The 19,219-nt window shown below is 47.8% G+C and overlaps 2 protein-coding genes across 2 annotated transcripts; one reads left to right on the forward strand and one right to left on the reverse strand.

Annotated features, from left to right (window-relative positions):
* Positions 1-990: 990 nt before the first annotated feature.
* Positions 991-3,817, reverse strand: LOC109747277 (uncharacterized). The gene is made up of 2 exons (XM_020306359.3): positions 3,761-3,817; positions 991-3,667 (listed from the first exon to the last, which is right to left on the reverse strand). Exon 2 carries the CDS (start codon positions 3,633-3,635, stop codon positions 1,164-1,166), a length of 2,472 nt encoding a protein of 823 aa, XP_020161948.1. The 5' UTR covers positions 3,636-3,667; positions 3,761-3,817; the 3' UTR covers positions 991-1,163.
* A 3,848-nt stretch (positions 3,818-7,665) lies between these two features.
* LOC109747281 (uncharacterized) lies at positions 7,666-18,611 on the forward strand. The gene is made up of 3 exons (XM_020306364.4): positions 7,666-8,413; positions 14,595-17,907; positions 18,060-18,611. Exons 2-3 carry the CDS (start codon positions 14,639-14,641, stop codon positions 18,346-18,348), a joined length of 3,558 nt encoding a protein of 1,185 aa, XP_020161953.1. The 5' UTR covers positions 7,666-8,413; positions 14,595-14,638; the 3' UTR covers positions 18,349-18,611.
* The last annotated feature ends 608 nt before the right edge of the window (positions 18,612-19,219 follow it).

The following is a 19,219-nucleotide window of genomic DNA, read 5'->3' on the forward strand; positions in this document are numbered from 1 at the left end:
TGTGATGGAGCTGCGTATCCATGCCTTCTTATTTTTCTCATCCAAACAAAGTATTGTATGTGCTTACCTTAACAGAATAACTAACCAAAACTGGTTTTCCTAAAAAATCCTCTAAAAACTCGTTTTCTAAAATCCCACGTCTAATTCCCTGTATCCAAACAACCACTAACATCCCTTGGGCCCACCCACAATACACGGCAGCTGATCCCAACTCCCCGCCGTCTTGCTCTGCTCCACTTCTGCTTCGTCCGATCTCCGATGACACGCCGCCGCCATCTGTTCTGACCTAGTGATTCCGGGATCCTCTTTCCGTCCGTACGCCGACCGGAGCTTGTGGCACGAGACAATGGTGTCCATGCCCATCCGCAGGGAAGCCCCGGTTCGCCGCTGGCAGACGCGCACGCGCGGGGGAGGCTTGCCTCGGATAAGTCGAGGCACGGTTCACGGCCGAGGTCTCCCAGCCCGCTGCTACGGGGAGGCCTGGCTCATGGACGGCCCGCCGGAGCCCTGAGAGAGATCGCCAGTTGGCCACCCCCCGGAGCCCGGAGAGGTTTCGTCAGATAGCTCAAGCTTCCTCCCAGATTTACTCAGCAGAATCCTCAGTATCTCCTTTGATAGTGCCGAATTATCTAGGTAATGCATAATGTTTTTAAATCATGTCAGTGTGCCCATGTCCATAATCAGACAAAACTGAGATCCTACCACAGAATGCGTAGGTCCCATGTCTGAAACTTATGAGCCCCTGCAGATTAGACTGAACCCTAAAGAATCGCTTAGGAACCTGAAGAATCTCTTAAACAGCTTTCTGTATCCTAGTTTCTGTTCTCACCTGATAGACTACACAATAGATTTGTTGAGTTTGAGATTTAACACAATATAGCCAAACCAAATCTCGAATGGTACAATTTAAATGACCGTGCGATTACACTGGAAGCTAATGTTTCCCCTGCGAAAACACCGCAGCCAAATTGAGAAGAAAACACGTGCATGATGCAAGGATGCACTACAGCTTTGCCAAACTATAATACAATTGAATTGTCGGGCATGTTACAGTAAAATGAGAATCTGAAAACATTGCTGCCCTTTTTCAGAAAAAGAAACAACATCCAAATCGACCGAACAGCCTGCAGGCCACCGTGCAAGGATTGAGTTTATCAAATTAATCACCTGAGCGGGTCGACGTCATCAAGGTCTTCTGGGTCTAAGATTGTTTGCCCGTGCCTGACATTTCCGAGAAACCCGGCATGAGACAGCAAAATCCACAGCTGTGTTATGAGCTCCCTATTTCCAGCAAGTCGTGTCTTATGCTTGGCTGCTCTGGTTGATGCTGCCAAGTGTAGGAGGAAACTTGTCCAAAACACTGCTAGATCCCTCCAAAGGCCTACTCTATCTTCTTTATAAGCATCTATCAACTGCTTCCCAAGCTTTGCACCCATCTGGGTTATCGAATTATGGATATCATCGTTACCTACAATAGTATCGTCCCTATTTGTAGTTGGTATGGAACTGTCAGTGGCATCACCTCCTGTTGTGTCAGGATTTTCTTCATCATTAGCCATCTGGACCCTGAGCGCTTCTCCCTGGATTACTGAACTTTCAGGGGCTACTTGTTCTACTACATTACCCATTCCACTGGGCACTTCCTGCTTGGACTCTTTAGAGGGCTTCGTGGCAATCTCGATAAGTTTTCTGTAAACATTTTGCATCGACTGGGAATGGGATGCAGAGCGACCAGTAGCATGATAGATTTCACAACGCACCGCATGCAAGACCTTTCTAACAACAATGCCGTTGTCTGGCACCAATGCTATGGTAAGCAGGTATGCACAATAATTCGATAAGCTGACAGCAGTTAAGTAATGTGGCCACACATCTTCTGGAGTTGTTGATTTCTTGGCCAAGAGCCTGTTTTGAAGCCATCTAACCTTCGGTTTTTTCGCTTCATCGGAGGTATGTATCTCGCACAAGCATGTTGCGATGTGCCAGACCAGTATGCTGTGGGTATCATTTGCCCCTGTTAGCTGCTGCATAAGGGATTCCTTTGACTCCGGCCCATTTGCCCTTCTTAGCTGCTGCATAAGGGCCTCGTTTGATCCGAAGGCATTTAATAAGTAGGTTTCCAACTTTCTTTCTGGATGCTGCAGGCCCTTGAACGACTCAAATATCGCTGTCTTTACCTCTGGCTCCAGCTTCATTCTTCTGGGAAATTTGGCCAACCTGAATATTCTGTGAAATTTGTTCCAACGATGCGAATCCGAAATCAGAAGGTTATACTGGAAGATCCTTTGATCCCACTTGCCCCTGATGAACCAGAACATTGTTCGCATTACTGCCTCCACTATCAGATTCCGCCAGCACCGATGCTTGACGTACATACAGATCATCAAAACCTTGTTCCATTGAGAGAATACATATAGATAGACCTCTGACAGCTCCTTGGCAATGATAAGACCAACTATGATGCGAGTGACAATCACCCCGTGAGTGATGATATTTTTGTCTGCTTGATCCATCCTCTCTGGTATATGACGGACAGGATATACAAGGTAGCCGGTAGCAGCAACAAGAGACAAAGACATGAGCATTCTCCTGTATGGAAATCCGTCAGCAAACATAGCGGAATGCTTGCTATAGAACAAGTCTTGGAGGAAGGACAATTCCACCTCCATGATGCGGAACGCCCTCTCATAATTGTCTCTCTTCTCTTGCAGGATGTAGCCGAAGACGAGCTGCCTTGTCTTCTTTAGGCTAGCCTCGTGTATCGGGAGATTATAGAACCGACGGCGCAGCAGCTTGTACATTGCAAATGAGAGGCAGACATCCTTCAATCGGTTGCCAGCGTCATTGCTACCGCCCAGCAACCCACTGCTGCCAGCATCAACATTCCATATCTTGTCTAAGGTGACAAGCTTCTTATTATCTGTATCCAACCGAATCCTGTACTGCGCTGATGCAGTTCTCCTCCCCCGTTGGGAGTCATGCAGCACCTTGTCTTCCCCATAGACCAAGTACTTGTACGACTGCGTACTGATCCCATTGTCGGAGGCGGTTGCATCACAAGAGGGAGAGGGACCGAGTGTGTGCTCGTATCGCATATAGTCGCTAACGAGCCTCGTGTTCTCTTGGTTGATGGTCTGAGCCCCGTCGGATGAGGCAAAGTATGCGATGATGCGGGTCGCGTTGAGGGCCCAGATCATCCATAGGGGAATCCTGAGGAGGAAGAATGTCTGCATTCGGAGGAGATTGGCTGCCCAGAAAGAGGACATGAGGTCGAGCAATGGGATCTGCTTGGACCTCTGGTACAGGCGCCCAGTCTTGACGCTGTGCTGCAGGGTTACCAGCAGCACCGCCCATACCTGAAAGTAGTCGTTCACCCTCTTGGCCGAGAGCTGCATCAGGCCCATGGTGTAGTGCACCATGGAGTAGTTGAGCATCTCGATGACTTGGATGGTGGTCGACATGGCCCTGTCCGTGTGCCACGGCCCGAAGCAGTCCAGCAGGAACCTCACCACAAGCAGCAGCGTTGTCATCAACACCCACAGCTCCACGCTGGCTACATGAGTGACACCGTCCATCTTAAACAGCAGTTTCATGGTAGACAGGATTGAAACTACAGCTATGTCTGCGGACGGCATCTCGCCCTTTCTATCCGTGTGCTGTCTGAGATCTGACTTGAACACCAGCAGGAGAGAAATCAACTTTCAGAAACATGCAAAAATCAGCTTCAAAAAATGTTTCCAGAGAGAAGAAATGGTGTGACCTTGGAATGGCGCCCTGGACTGGAAGCCGAGCGGGGACTAGGTCGAGTAGCAGAGGGAGGGGGTGGGGAAAAGGGGCGGACGGCTCGAGCGGTGGTGCCGCAGCGACAAGACGATGGCGATGTCAGAGTAACACTTGGCATAATCATCATATTTGCAGCCTCCTAAACATATTTGGAGAGAACTCCATAATTTTTTTTACGGCGGTGGAGGTTGTGTGTAAACAAAAAATTGCGATATATATGGAGCCTCCATATTTCCCCCCTCTTTTTTTGTATCAACTTAATTTTCATAAACTCAATTGTAGGGATTTAAACACTAGATTCCAACAAAAATGAAGTACAAAGTTCATATATATCGACAGGATCAGGCCGGCTCCGATGCCAGCTGTGATAGAGAAGCAGGAACAGTGGCATGCCAAAGGCTCATTTTGGTGATGGTAGTTGTCGTTCGGTGGTCCAGATACCTCGGTGTAAATTTTATTATGTTGGATGCTTTGTAATTTTGATGACCTTTAATAATAGATCAGGATCATTTTTTGAAGAAAAAAAGTTCCTAAGGAGAGAAATGTCAATATTGGCATTTTCAAAAATAATTAGTAGGGAAAGGGAGCCAAATTTGTCGCTTTTACATAATTGTAGTGACTATAGCTATGGGAGAATATCGATGACCGACATTTTCATACGTAACATCTATATTAATAGTAGATAGATAGGGTTTGATCAGTAGGGGCACCAAGTCGAGGACTAGGCGTAGCAGTATTATAGGTCAGCGCGGTTCTTGTCGGAGTGGGACTTGTAGTGGACAGAGCGTGGAATTGGGCAAGAGTGTATGCATCGTTGAAGAGGTCGGGGTGGCTTGGTCAGCCGGGGGATGGTCCCAGATTGTGTGCTCCCTCTCTGTGCCCATCTCTCATGTTGTTGCCGATGCGACCTCGTAGTCAGCTCGGATGTCGTGCTCCCTCTCTGCTGCCAACCACAGTGTCCTTGAGGCTACGCCAGCATGGAAGGCGTCCTGGACGTAGGCGGCATGGCGGGCATCTTGAGCCTCCCTAAAAATTAGGGGGCGGTGGGAAACCACCTGTGGCGGGCCTCATATCGGCATCGAGCAACCTCAAAGCGGCCATGTTGTAGAAGGCGAAGGGTCATCGAGGATGTCCTAGAGGTGGGGATCCTTGAACTAGGGGTCGTCCTCGAAGTCGTCATGGTCCAACACATCCTGGCGGTCCCACTCCCCCCTCCTTGATGAGGTCGGTCTCCTCCTTTGTGGCCTCCGTATGCAACTGTCGCGCCTCCTCCTTTGTGAGCGATACCTAGTCTGACCTTGGGAAAAGCATCACAATAAGCATGAGAAGGGGAGTGGCGGCGGCCAGTGAATTGACTCGTTTCCCAATGAGAAGCGGTTGCGGGATTGGTAGAGCAGGGGAGAAGACAGAGAAAGATGCCACACGGAAGGATGAGGGGGGTGAAACTTCCTCCCGCGAGGGCTGTTGGGGTCGGATTGCGCTCCAAACCAGCGTCCCTCAACCTCAAAATATAAAGGGTATGACTCCAATTTTCGAGGGCATTGAAAAGAATTGACAATCTAGATTGATGTACCTTCCTGAGTGCGGCGTTTTGGTGCTCGCTCGTGCTACTTGGAGTCCTGTTTTTTGAAACATTTAAAGATAACATTTCAAAGTTTCAAAAAATTCTAAAAGAAAGTTCCACATTGACATATGGATGTATACGACGCGTGTACAGAATTTTTTAAGCGTTGAAACATTTGTTTTGATTTTTTTTTTAAAAGCTCGATGTAATTTATGTACTACCTTTGTCTTCTATTCTTGATATATATAAACCAGTTATTATACAACACCCCACATCCCGGGTGGATCATGCGTGATGGCAGGGACAGTGTGGACAACGCAATTACTACTGCATTGAGGCGATGGTGTGGCAGTGGATCGTAATGATTGTGTTTACCTGTGCAATGCGGATTGGTTCTTGTCGGAGCCCACAGAGCAATTATACACACCAAACAAATTGCCACAGTGCTTTCGGTTTCCTGTTTCGTCACGAGACGCTCCGTCGGAAGTGTAGTAGCCGCGTTATCTGATTGCACTAGTAGGTACCAGTTTTTATTACTCTGCGCAGGTCGACCGGCGGAACGCCTAGCCGCCGGTCCTGTGTGAGCCGTCCGATTCTGCTGCTTGCAACCGTTTGATGGATGCGCGACTATTTAATGTGTGTACGTATTTTGATTTGTGGCAGCGGTGGCGCGCGTTCCCCGCAGGGCTCGTAGCTAACCATCATATCATTGGCTCACCGCGTCACTCGTCCTCTCAGGGCATCACCGGCCGCCCGTGCAGCTCGCCGTGGGGATGTTTGTAGCACCGTACGTCGTCTGCCCGTTCATAGCGTGACCTAGCCGACGGAGAAAAAAGCTACCTGGCCGTCGTCGCGCGAATCCGTCGAATCAACGCCGAACCCTGCCATGGACACACGAGGCGAAATACATCGAAGCACCATCGGGCCTGCCGTCGTTCGCCGCACTCACAAAGCCGCGCGCTGGTGATCGGAGCACCGTCGCTGTTGATGCCTCCGATCCGCACGTGATGGTCGCCATCGCAGCACCGAGTCACCGCCGTCCTAGCGCGCCGATCATCACACCCTATGCACCGTCGCACGGCTCCGGCGCCGATCACCGTGCACCCTATGCAACCAGCACCGATGGCCAAGAAAGCTACGAGGGTTGTCTTTTTTGCTACAACCAGTGTAGGATTGTGACCAGCGCACAGAAGAGCTGCAATCAGCAACGAAAAATAATACAACCGACGACCGAGAAAGCTACGAGGGCTGTCGTTTTTTGCTACAGGCAGTGAAATTTAGGGTTGTGACGAGTGCGCAGAAGAGCTGCAATCAGCAACGAAAAATGCTACAACCGACGGCCGAAAAAGCTACTACCGATGTCATTTTTTGCGACAACTAGAGAAAACATGGGCTGCGACCGGTGTGAAAAATGCTATGATTATGATAAAGCTACACCCGACCTCTGAAAAAGCTTCAAGCGAAGACGCGGAAGGTGGGAGGCGGCCATGAATGCCCCGTCCAACGTCGCAGCTCGCTGTCGCCGCTCTGCGTCACCGTTGTAACTCGTGGCCGTTGGCTCGCACAAAAAAAATAATAGCCGGTCGCAGAAAAAAATGATCGCCAGCAAAAATAAATTTACTCAGCCAGTCGCAGAAAAAATGATCACCAGCAAAAATAAATTTACTCGCAACCGTCGGGGCGCAGCAAAAGCTCTCCCCTGTCAAGCAAAAAAAAAACTGGTCGATTGTAGCAAGAAAAAGTTCGTCGTCGCTGGTCACCGTGAGAAAACACACCATTCTAGCAAAACAACTCGTTGTTCGTAGAAAAAAAAAGTTCGCCGTATCTCATCGCAAAAGATCACGCTGGGCCCATCAGAACGACTCGTCAGTTGTAGCAAAAAATGCCTCATCGGCGTCGGCCATAGCAAAAAAATTGCGCCGGTCCATCAAAACGACTAGCCGGTTGTAGGTCAGTATCAACCGGTTTGGAGCTCCACCGGGCTGTCCATGACAATTGCAACAACATAAAAAAGAAGATAAAACGAGTGGATACGGCCGGAGATAGAGATAAGTGTAGAAAGAAAAACGGGCAGCTAAAAGAAACGGACGAGGCCCACAGCATGTGCATCGTTTCGATTAATGCCGATCGTACGCTGCGCACGCGACCGGCGCGCGGTTAGGCCGGTCCGCCGGTGGGCAGCGTTTCCCTTTTTTTATTAATAAAGGCGCACTGTGTCCGTTGGTCAGATCTTTCATTACGTGTGGGTGGTTGCGGGAACACATAGGACCGGTGATAGTAAAAGTCAGCTTTCTTGAGGAATTTTTTTTTAGGAAAAGGACGGTGATACTAGTAATAGTCAGCTTCAAGTAGGGTAGGACAGTCGACAGGAAGCTACTGTATTTGACTAGCAAGATTCCATGCCCAATGCTCCATCTTTCTTGCTGAATACACGCGCCTGCCTGCCACCGATACAAGCGGACACGAACCGAGAATACCGGAGAAGCACAAATCCCTAGCGCATGTGAACGGACAAGATAAAGTCCTACCTGATGCTCAACCTCCATTGGCATTTTCTGGTATATAATGTAATTTTTTTGCGGGGGAGGGGTATATATGGCGGAGTAGCTTTTTTTTTCAACAGTGTTCTCGCCGAATGGCGGCCCCGTGAAGCCATGGCGTATGCGCTGGCTTTGTTTCTTCCTCCCGGCTTGATGCCTTTCGGGAGGCAGCTATTCAGCTTCGGTATGGAGTCTCCCTCTTCCGTCTTCGGCCGGAGATGGAGTGGTGGCGGTCCGGTGATCCCAAGTGGTCTTGTCCACGGTGATGGCCGGACTGGATCTGCGCTTGAGCTGGCATTTGGACCCAATTGTAATCTTGATTCTCTGTATAGGGTCCTCCTTGCAAGTTTCAGGGACTATGTTGTAGTTTTATTTTCCTTTGAGTCCTGGTCTGAGCTTTGTACTGCAGCTGCTGGAAAATAAATATATAAGAATGCGGCCTCTCCGTTCATTTCATCCCCAGGACGGAGCTAGAACCTAGGCTGCCCCCGGATATCGCCCATTGAGGAACAGCTGCTGAGTCCAGGTACCAACTGCTCACCATTTACCCTGGTTATTACATAGAGATGGTACTCTTGGTATGTAGGAGTATGTTTTCTTTTACTATAAATGAAGACTTTATTTATTTTTCTTGCTCCGCCGCCTCTGGAAGATGCACACGGAGAAGACGGTGGTTTACTTAGGGTGTACGTGCTTGGTAGTAGTAGAATTAGTTAACTCCTCCGTGAACTAGTGTGGATATATACACCACACAACATGTCATAATTTTTTGGCAGATTCCACAGTAAGTCTCGACCACATGCAAGTGAATGAATGGACTTGTCTTCTCGACAGATAAGAACATCCTTTACTTGATTCCTGTTTCTTCTTTGTGATGAAGTACTAGCTAGAAACAAGTTGAGCTTTGGTTACGGGACACACTCGAAGAATCTTTATGATGAAGTAGAATCAGACGCGCGCGTTGGCAAAATAAATTGATTTGCTGTCACATCAAGAACCATGAATGAATCTCAAGCTGTGCAAGATTACAGAGATGTATCTCTAAATTCTACACACAAGAATACATCTCTGAATTTTCAATGGTGTACAAGATTACACAAAACAAGAACACCTCACAAACATTATCTCACTTATAAACATTATAAGAAGTGTCGAATGCTGTGAGTCACTGTTTAGCTAATTTTGGTAGATGTGAGACAGCACGACGGTGTGGATTCACTCGGGTCAGGGTGTTGTTCCAAAACTATGCAAGGCAGACTGCCCTCTGATTGAGTAATAAAAAAACACCCTATTTCCCCGAAACAAAAGAAAAAAGAAAAAAGAATACCTACCAGGGACATCACATGCTGTTCCAGTCTATGGCACCATGGAGGCATGGCAGGTCAGCCTTCTTTGAGTCAGCATCGACACCACAGCTTACCCGAGGACGCGCATCGGCCGTGGACCCGCGCGCCGCTGATGAGACCTCCTCGTAGAGAGGATGCGAGAGCAGCCGCGGATCACGGAGGGAGGAAGAACTCAGGCTCAGGAGGTGGTCGATCGGGGCAAAGGGGATCTCTCCTAGGTGGGAGAAAGACAGGTGCGCAAATGTAATGTGCGATGAGAGAGGAAAAGTAACCCCTCGTGCGATGGGTGCACGAGTGGACGTAGCCACGCAGATGCCTGAGTCGATGCGATGGGAGATCCATTCAACTATTCGAGGCTGCTGAGGGGTAGGACAAGCAAAGCACGAGGTGGCTGGGAGGATGATTGTTTTTTCTTTTCTGGAAAACCCCAACCGTATATATTGATTATAAACATGCACCAAAGTTGGGATGGCGGAAGATGGCAGCGGCGGATTCTAGAGCATGTGCATGCGGTGCATGTTGAGGGTTGGCTAGACCGGTTGGTGTTCTCAGCTCGCCATGAGAAGGCTTTGTGAGGCCACTGAATTAGATGGTGTGCGTTGATGCATGGTCAGGGCACACCACCAGGCTAGTAGGTGTAGGTACATTGATTGCCATGAAGGTGGCTTTGGGTTGCTTCATTTTTTTTTGTCAGACCTTGTTGAATAATATAATAAAGATGGCTTTGTGCATCGCTCGATGCAGAGGCCGGGGATCATCCTCCTTTTCGGGAAAAGAATTCAAGACATTTTGATCAAAGCACAAAATTGCACGAAGGAGTATGTTGATTTAAAAATAAGTTAGAGACAATTCTCTATAGGAATTCTGGTATATTTGAAGGTGGCTCTCTACAGATTAGGTGCTTTTGGGTGTAGGGGAGCACTGAAATTGCACGATAAATACAGTGGGCCATTTCTCATCATTTAGAGTGGGTAATACTGCTATATGTGGCCAAATGTCGGGCCGGGCCGGGCCAAACAAAAGCCTGCAGAAAAAACCTCGGCCCAGTCCGGGTGTTGGGCCTAAATATCAGGCCCAACTCGGCCCATCAGAGCAAAAGCCCGCCGGGCCTCGGGTCGGGCCCTTCCCTACATCACAAATATGTTGGGCTCGAGCCCGGCCTGGCCCAGGTGTCGGGCTGTGATCTCAGGCCCAGCCCTGGCCCGTGGGCAAGGTCGGGCCGGCCGAGCCGGGTATCCCATGGCCAGGTCTAAATACTACTCCCTCCATTCCTTTTTATAGTGCGCCTTATTGATAGCACTTATACCAAGACATGAGGTGGCACATTTATTTGGACTGAAATTGCCCCTTCTCTGCTCGTACTGTCATGCATGTGCATGCATGCAGTGAAGCGCACTACATCCAGCGGAGGGCCATTTTGGACTAAAAGCGCTTATGCGCATTACATTGCGGAATATGACCCAGAATCTTATACGCACTAGAATATGAAATAGAGGGAGTACATACAAACTTCAGTTCCTAGAGCATGTCAAGATCCATCCAGTAGTTTTTCATATGAGCCAATTAAAGCAACACATTGGACCTGAAGCTATTCCTAGTCTTGATTTACGAGTGGTAAACCCAGATGGCAGTCTCAAGACTGGACCAGCGGGTGTCTTGAAAGTACGGCAAATCCCTAAGGTGCTTACATGAGGTGCTAAGTGCATTAAATAACTTAGCAACCCAACTCCTCAATGCATAGGTGCTTAACTTGTTATTGCTAAACTCGTTTTATTTAATGATTTAGCACCTAACCTCTTTCATGTATTGGTCAATTTCTTTCATTTAAGTGATTTGCCTAGGTTAACGCGCTTGGCATTGGTTCTTTCCGGGGTCACCAAAGTACTCCCTCTCCTTTTTAATTGTCGTGCCATGTCATCTTCTCGCTTATGTGGCATGCTTAGCATCTGTCCATGGTGGAGCACTGGGAAGAGCGTTTCTGACACTACACTGTGTCAAAAACTAATGGGATGAAGGGAGCACATGGGAAGACGCGGTCTTCGTTAAGTACACATTCATACCTTCTTCCGCACAACAACAGAATCTTGGTGCGCGGCTGCAACAATGACATGAGGTCACGTCGTCTCTGAAGAAGGGAGTTTTTTTTTCATGGTTTGACTTTTGTAATTCCCCAATTTTTCCCAAATGGCTGAACGGACCTATACTTGAGTGATCTCTGTTTGAGGGCAGATATTAATTAAACTCATAAGTGTTGCGTGAAGGGCGGTCAACCAGCTATACCATGTGACGCAAGTTGGTTGGCCGCTGTGAGAAATCTTTTGGATTTGTTTAGATGAAGGTGAGGATTATTTTTAAATGTATTTTTTCTTTTTAGATGGAAGTGAGGACCTCTGTTATTTGGTAGGCTGCGGTGGTAATTTCTTTTTATTTTTACTTTCCTTTTAGATGAAGGTGAGGATTTTTTTTCTGAAATGTTTTTTTAAATGGAGCCGAGGGCTCTTATGTACTATTTTGAAACAAAAATATGCGCACAACTTCCTCAAGCGGCGCCATAGGATGGCGCCCGAACCACTAGTATGAAAATATGCTTCGCTCCGCCCTCTTGTGTGCTAGGTTCCCGATTGCTCTGAGTAGGTCCCCGGAGACCCAGTACTCAACCAGGGGGAGCTATAAATTTATTGTCCATTCCTCTAACTACCGAAAAAGGGTTCCCCGCATTGTATTTCAAAGCAACCAACACCGTACACATAGCATTGTTGAGGCGAGCAGCACATCAAGCCCAAAAAGAAAAAGAATAAACAAGTGCCAACAACGGCAGCTCGACAAAGCGCGGATGACCCGCCACCGCTGCGCCGTCCGGAGACAAACCACCACATCCCGAGGCTCTGATCTGCAGCGTACCAAGCAGCACCTTTAAGAAGGGATGCAACACCGACGGTGATGCTACCTGGACGAGTCCTAGGATTTCCCCCAGCACGCGGAGGGAAGTGGGGGATGGCTACCACCGACACCCTCCAAGAAGGAATGGTGGCACTCGTCGGTGTCACCGCATCGGAGCCGGACGAACCGGCAAGGATTTCTCCCGCACTCCAAACCCCACCGCCCAACCGGAGCCGACCAGCCAAACCACCACCCAACACCATGCGCCATCGCGGTTGCGCCGCCACCCACACTGTCTTACTTCGAGCACCAACACGATGCCAAGAAGACCGGAGAGAAGTGCCAAACGACGGGAGCAGTAGCACCAAGGCTGAGCGGGAGGGAACCACCTCCACCGTTGTCATGCAAGAGGCCCGCGCCTCTGGCACCGTCGCGATCGCCGTCCGGACATGGCAGCGGGGCATACCAGACCACCCTTGGCCCGGCCAGGCCTGAAACGGGCCCGCTAATCCCCGTTGCAGCAGGCTGGCGTCGGCGCCGCCAGCACCCAGCCGCTCATCGCCGCTGCCCCGCCTCCTGGAAGTCACACCGCAGACCCGCCCCGCTGCCGGCCCGCCCAGGCCCAGATGGGGCTCGTAGGGCCTAGATCTGGGCCGAGCGGCACCGCCACCCCGATGCCAACGACGACGACGCCGTCTAGCCGCCCGCCTGCGCCGCGCCGGGAAACCCGCCGCCACCCGGTCCGTCGCCGCCTTGGAGCACCCCCTGGTGCAGCTCCGCCCCGCGCCGGAGAGCCACCGGGAGGGGAAGGTCAGGGGGGGCGCCGCCACCAGCGTCCCCGGGGCCAGGCCGGCCACACGGGCGCCAGCGACAGCGGCGGGGAGGAAGGGGAGAGGGGGGCTGGTGGAGAGGGAGGCTGACGCGCAGTCGGTCGGTCGCCCGCGGGGGCGACGCGGTCCATTCCTCTAACTTCAGACAGGCAATCATCTAATTCTTACTAATTTGATGGCAATCTCCTATTTTTGGGCTGATTTACCAGAAAATGACATGAACCTTGGTCAAATTTCATGTTGAGTAGGTACATCGTAATTCCAAATCAAGACGTTGATGTAGTTGAGAAGTTAACACACACAGATATCAAATTTTCACAAATTAGAAGTCACAAGTCAAACCAAGAGACAATTCACATTTGAACAATATTCGAGAAAGTAATAATTTTGCTCTACGATGAAATCAAAGAAACAAGAAACGTCCATCAAGAAACAGTGATGGACTGTCGAGTGCCCTAAACATGGTCTTCTGCGTAATGCTTATTGCTCTTCAGTGGTGTTGCCAGCAAAAACATTGATCATGTGTTCATCGAATGCTGTGTGGCTAATATCATGTGGAGATAGATGTTATATTGGACCGGGCACCAAAGCATCATCCCATCAAAAGATTCATGGTTTAGCTCGAGAGAAACTCTACCCGGTTGCTAGCGGAAGGGGTTGAACAGCCTGGTCATCTTGATCACATGGCAGATTTGGAAGGAAAGGTATAATCACGTTTTCAAGAACACACCTTTTCCCTGTGCCAAGTGTGATCGACACTTGCAAGAGTAGTTTTCATTCTTGGGCAATCGCTGGAGCCTTAGGTCATAGCTAGGCACTTTGTTTCCCCTTACCCACCGACTTTGTCCTGGTCGGGTGCTCCTGTAAAACTTTGTTTCTCCCGTTCTTAATATTCCGGCATGGTTAAAAAAATAATCAATTCTGCAAACTGTAATCAACACCTAAATAACCGAACTTTCGATGGTGGATCACAAAAGGAATTTTTGTAGTTAAACAATCACAACAGAATATCAGTAGGAAACTGAACCTCAATTTATTCGATCAAATATGAAATAGATTACATGGCTAAATCTTGAGCATGGAGGAAGGAATCCAATTTAAGAAGTGCAAAGAAATCTAGTTCAAATCATAATCGATGAGGTGATGGTTACAAGGTGGGTTGAAAGTATGTGTGGCCCGCGTCGTTGTTGGGGAGGGGACCAGGCTCCTAGCGCTATGTTCGGATTTTGCCCAAAATCCACTCTACCAATTATTTGATGGTGAGCCCAAATTAGGTCTTTACTTGGATGGTTACCATTTTTTTTGGCATGGTTCATTATGGACAAGCAAAACCTTCACCAAAGTTTTGGTTAGTCAAAAAATTTGGTAGCGTAAATGTTGGGGAGCTTGCCTCGTGATAGGAGAGGTGGTACATAGGATTCAGAGATATAATAAGTGAAAATCATAGTCAAAATCATGGATTGGAGACTGTAGAAAGGTCAAATGTGCATAACATTTTGGGATGGAGATAGTAGCTCCTTGTTTGAGCATCGGAGTGTGTGTGAAAAGCTAGGGGTTAAATAAACTACATTTTTTCTACAACCACATTTGTTCAAAGTCCATTTTCTTAAATTCTTTGATTGTGAATATATTTGATGAATTGGTCTTGCAGGCTTCATCTTGCCTACAAGGAACAAATACAGATGAGCTAGGAATATGATGGACATCCAAGAAATTCGTGATGGTGTGTCATCCCTCTTCGTCATGCTGAATAAGGAGACATTCGTCCTGTTTCGGATTGAGTTTCTTGTGGTCCTGCTCACACTCTTGTTCCTTGCAATGTTCATAATGGACATCTTCCGTCATCTTATCCGCAACACAATCATGAAAACCATCTTTAGCATCTTGGATGGCGTCTCTGACTCTATTGTCTTATATCTACTGGGGGCCATGCAAACGGCGAAGTTCACAAATCAGTTGTTCCCGGTTTGGGCCCTCGTGCTTGTTAGTTTCCGGTACAACGTCGACTTCATCTCTGGCTATGGTGTTGATGACCGCCATGGGCGACGGTTCATGGAGTGGAGGAACGTGGTGAAACTTCTGGGATCAGCCTTCTTAAACTTGTCGCGTGGCTCAAGGTTCGCGCTTCCACTCTGGTCGCTTTGGGCTGTCCATATAGTGAGGAGCTGGTACAGATTCTGTGAGCATGGACTGGCGCTCCGTTCTATTTGGCATGGCAATAGTTCAGAGGTCGTTGCAGAGCATATGCGTGTTGGCCGTCATATTAGCAACTGGAAACCGGAGGATTGCAAGCCAGAGAATAATATGGAAGGATACAAATACTTGATCCATGGAGAAACCTATCAGAGAATCAAACTCAAGAAGCCTCAGTATGTCTTGTTTATCGATACTCAGAATTACCACCAAGCTGAGCACGGTTTTTCATCGCTGGTTACCCTAGACAATATCTGGGGATGTCGCAGGCACCTGTTAAACCCAAACAACAATAAGGGGAATGACCAAAAGGATCTATGTCTGGCCTTCGCCTTGTCCAGGCTGCTCCGGTGCAGGCTCGAGGATGTGACACTTGAACAAGATATCTTCCGCATCAACCGAAAGCTAGTTAAGACTAAGATCCTTGAGGAGGAGAACACTGACCGTGCCTTTAGGGTCATGGAGCTGCAACTCTCCTTCGTAAATGACTACTTCAATACCCGCTACCCTATGGTCTTCTGGCATGGGTTCCCTTCTCTCTTCTTAAATTTGCTTCTCTCCATGGTGACCTTCTTTGTTGTATGCTGGCTTGCTGTGGACATCCGTAAGGTCTATATGCCCCCGAAAAATGATCGAGCTCGTGTGGTGCATGGGTTCAATGTTGACATGATCATCACCTGGGTATTCATGTTTTTTATGCTATTTAAAGAGATCTGGGAGATGGTCAGCTACTTAGTCTCAGACTGGACAAGATTACTCCTAGTGTGCAGTTATGCACGGTGGAAGGAAGAGCGCACAAGAAACAGATGCATGGAGGGCACAATATCATCCTTTTTCAGATCTAGGATAACTAGTAAGCAGTGGCATGGACTTATTGACCAGTACGTCTTCTTAGAGTCGTATGATGACAGGCCAAGATTTTCGAATCTGATGCACAAGATAACCACTGGAATGGTTCCAAAGAAGGATGATGGAGTAACACTCCGCAGTGCCATCAATGTGCCAGAATGTGTCAAGCCAGCAATACTGAAGAAGCTCTGTGCAAGCCTAGAGCAGCTCAGCTCTCCTAATATTGTACATGATCAGGAGCAAAGCCATTTTCTGCCCAAGGTCGTCACGTCACTGTCCGGCGATGACGGTGACCGAAGGAAGCGTTACAGTTGGGCCTGCTACGACCTGCCCACATGCTCTCATGTAATTTTGGTGTGGCATATTGCAACCAGCCTCTGTGAAATGAAGCTTGCTCAAGACCATGACGTCGACTTAAGCAAACATGGGTTCCTAAGATCACTCTTGTCATATTTCAAAAGTTGTTTCTCATCGAAACCATATCTTGTGGATGTGGACGAGAAGAGGAAAGAAAATAAGAAAGTAAATGAGAAGTTGACTGGTAAGCTACAGGAAATGTATATCACTGCGAATAGCTTGTCTCGGTACTGTGCATATCTGCTAGTTTCAAAGCCGGACCTGATCCCTGACAGCTTTTATGTACCCTACATGGTCTTACAAGAAACCGTGACATGTGCTCGTGATGATATTCTTAAAAATTGCGACTCGCTACTGAGCAGGTATGCCAAACTAATGGAAGAAGCAGAGAAGGCCATCCAAGATGCTGACAGCGTCATGGAGAAGGAAGATGTTGTGCGATTAGGTGCAAAACTGGGCAAGGAACTGATTGATCAAGAGAATGAAGAAGAATGCTGGGAGATTCTTTCTGGGGTATGGGCTGATTTACTAGTGCATATTGCCCCCACTTGGAACGCACAGGCACACAAGGAGTGCCTTGAGTCAGGAGGGGAATTTGTAACCTATATCTGGGCATTGTTGTGGCATTGTGGAATCGAGAAGAGCAAATTATGGCCAGTGGAAGATCTGTATGACATTGTGGTGGTCAGAGGGATGCAAAATAATGGGAACACATGTTACTTCAATGCAGTGTTGCAGAGTCTCCTTGCACTTGATAAGCTGCGTGCAAGGATGTTAGGACCGGATGCTCCGACAGGGAAACTTGGTCAAGAACTACAGAAGCTCTTCAAAAAGACAAGCAATATCAATGGCACAGGAGGTGTGCTGATGCCAGAGAAGCTCTTCTTAAATATCTGCTCAAGGAATTCAGATTTTAGACCCGGCGTGATGGAAGACAGCAATAACATGCTTGGTTCCTTGCTAAATGGTTTGAAGACTGAGGAAGATACAATGGTTGAGTCACTATTCCACAGTAAGGTTGTTAAACATGTCTCCAGCAAAGAGTGTGAGCACACATCATTTACAATTGAGGACCTTGATCTCAGTCTAGCAATACCACCAAAGAAGTCTGCATCAATCGAGGACTGCTTGGATTTGTATGCCACTGGGTTGATCGAGGATTGGCATTGCATAGACTGTTCAGCTGCTTCTGCAGCTGGAAATACCTCTTTGAACCAAGATACAACAATCGATGGCCAACCCGAACAGTCAAACAATAAAACATACAAAAATGAGGAATCTAGCCATCCAGCTGACAGGCAAACGAGAACAACATATCGGAACAATGGAAAGCTACCGGTGATTGATGGCAATGCAAATCAAATGGAACAGAATCATAAAAAACAGAAAGACGAAAAGAAGATATGCAGGGCTGCAATAGTACAATATCGCATTACCAAGGCGGCACCTATACTAACCATTCATCTGAAGAGATTCAACTATGTCCACTCCGATAGGCCATACGAGTTGCAAGAGCGTGTGAACTTTGAAGATACACTTGATATAACAAAGTTCATAGATCCTGGGTATTGACACTTACACTTTTACCAGTTTAATATATCTAAGATATTGGTCTATTTAAATTTCAGATCTAGATGATCTCAGTGGGCATCACATTGTTGTTGTTCCGATTCAAGAAAAATAACGGCTAACCACTATTATTTCCTCTAATTTTCAGGCATCTCAGAGACGACGAGTACAAGTACCGTCTAGTTGCTGTCATTGTACACAGTGGACCGACCCTGTGCGAAGGACACAATTTTGCCTATGTGAGAGCAAGCCAAATTGGATGCCAACAGCAGGCGAGTCATGACGATCCAACATGGTTCTGTGCAAGCGACGAGAGCATCAGAGAAGTATCACTAAAAGAGGTGCTCGAGTGTCAGGCCTACATTCTTTTTTATGAAAGGGTCGAACAGCCAAAGGCCAAGCCAGTTGTAGAAGAGCATCCACCAACCGGTCACTGATGAGGAGAAAGATGAATTGGGTGAAAGATGGATGGGAAGGGAAAACAGTTGTGTATTATTTTTGTTGTTTCATTCAGCAATCAGCATAGTTTGGTTTATTTTGTGGAGTGGAGTGATCCCATCGTGGGAAGGGCTTGAAGTTTGAATGAAGAGCTCGCTCGAACCATTGCTTTGACATTGATTTTTCGCTATTCAATTTGGTTGTAAACTTGTAATGAAATAATCATATCCATTTGCAAACTGTGTTCGTATTTATCTTTTCACTGTTTCCCTCACCCGAAATTGCAATCAGAAACTTGAAGTCTTAAATCCAAATTTTAGCTTTTTATTGTCTTGTTTGAGAAACATAATTCAGAATTTTGAACTGACCTGAACTTTATGGGCTTCGTCAATGAAGCACAATTCAGAATTTTGAACTGTGTCCACCATACTATTTTCCTCACCTGCAGCTGCAAACAAAACAAAACCAAATCAAAGACCGTACAAGGTTTGTTAGATATAACTCCAGATACAGATTCTATCTTGCCTTCTCTGAGAAGCTTAATTCAGAAACTTTTAACTGAGCTGTATGGTTGCTTCGTCATATGAAGTGCCGGTCACCAGTGAGTACTGGTGTAGACTGTTCATATGTAATGTTTTCCAGTTGCAAACAAAACCAAGGCATCTACAGACTAGAGTTGCTGATGGGGGTAAATAAAACTAGTTGCAATCGGCTGAAGGGTTGATGCATGCATACCAACCGGCGGGCCGCCGTCGTCCTGGAGGACGGAGGAGCCCTAGGACCCAGTAAATCCTCGGCCACGCCGCAGACCGGGCCCGCTCTTCCCCCTTCCTCGAGCACTGGCCGTGGCGTGTCGGTGAAGCCGCCATA

The sequence above is a fragment of the Aegilops tauschii genome, chromosome 1 (genome assembly GCF_002575655.3).
Source record: "Aegilops tauschii subsp. strangulata cultivar AL8/78 chromosome 1, Aet v6.0, whole genome shotgun sequence".
NCBI classification, from domain to species: Eukaryota; Viridiplantae; Streptophyta; class Magnoliopsida; order Poales; family Poaceae; genus Aegilops; species Aegilops tauschii.

What these genes read in the sequence shown, in the direction of transcription:
- LOC109747277 (XM_020306359.3), bottom strand. Translation starts at nt 3,635, where the DNA reads ATGCCGTCCGCAGACATAGCTGTAGTTTCAATCCTGTCTACCATGAAA.
- LOC109747281 (XM_020306364.4), top strand. Translation starts at nt 14,639, where the DNA reads ATGATGGACATCCAAGAAATTCGTGATGGTGTGTCATCCCTCTTCGTC. An exon ending in ACAAAGTTCATAGATCCTGG is followed by an intron (nt 17,908 to 18,059) that starts GTATTGACACTT and finishes TCTAATTTTCAG; the next exon opens with GCATCTCAGAGACGACGAGT.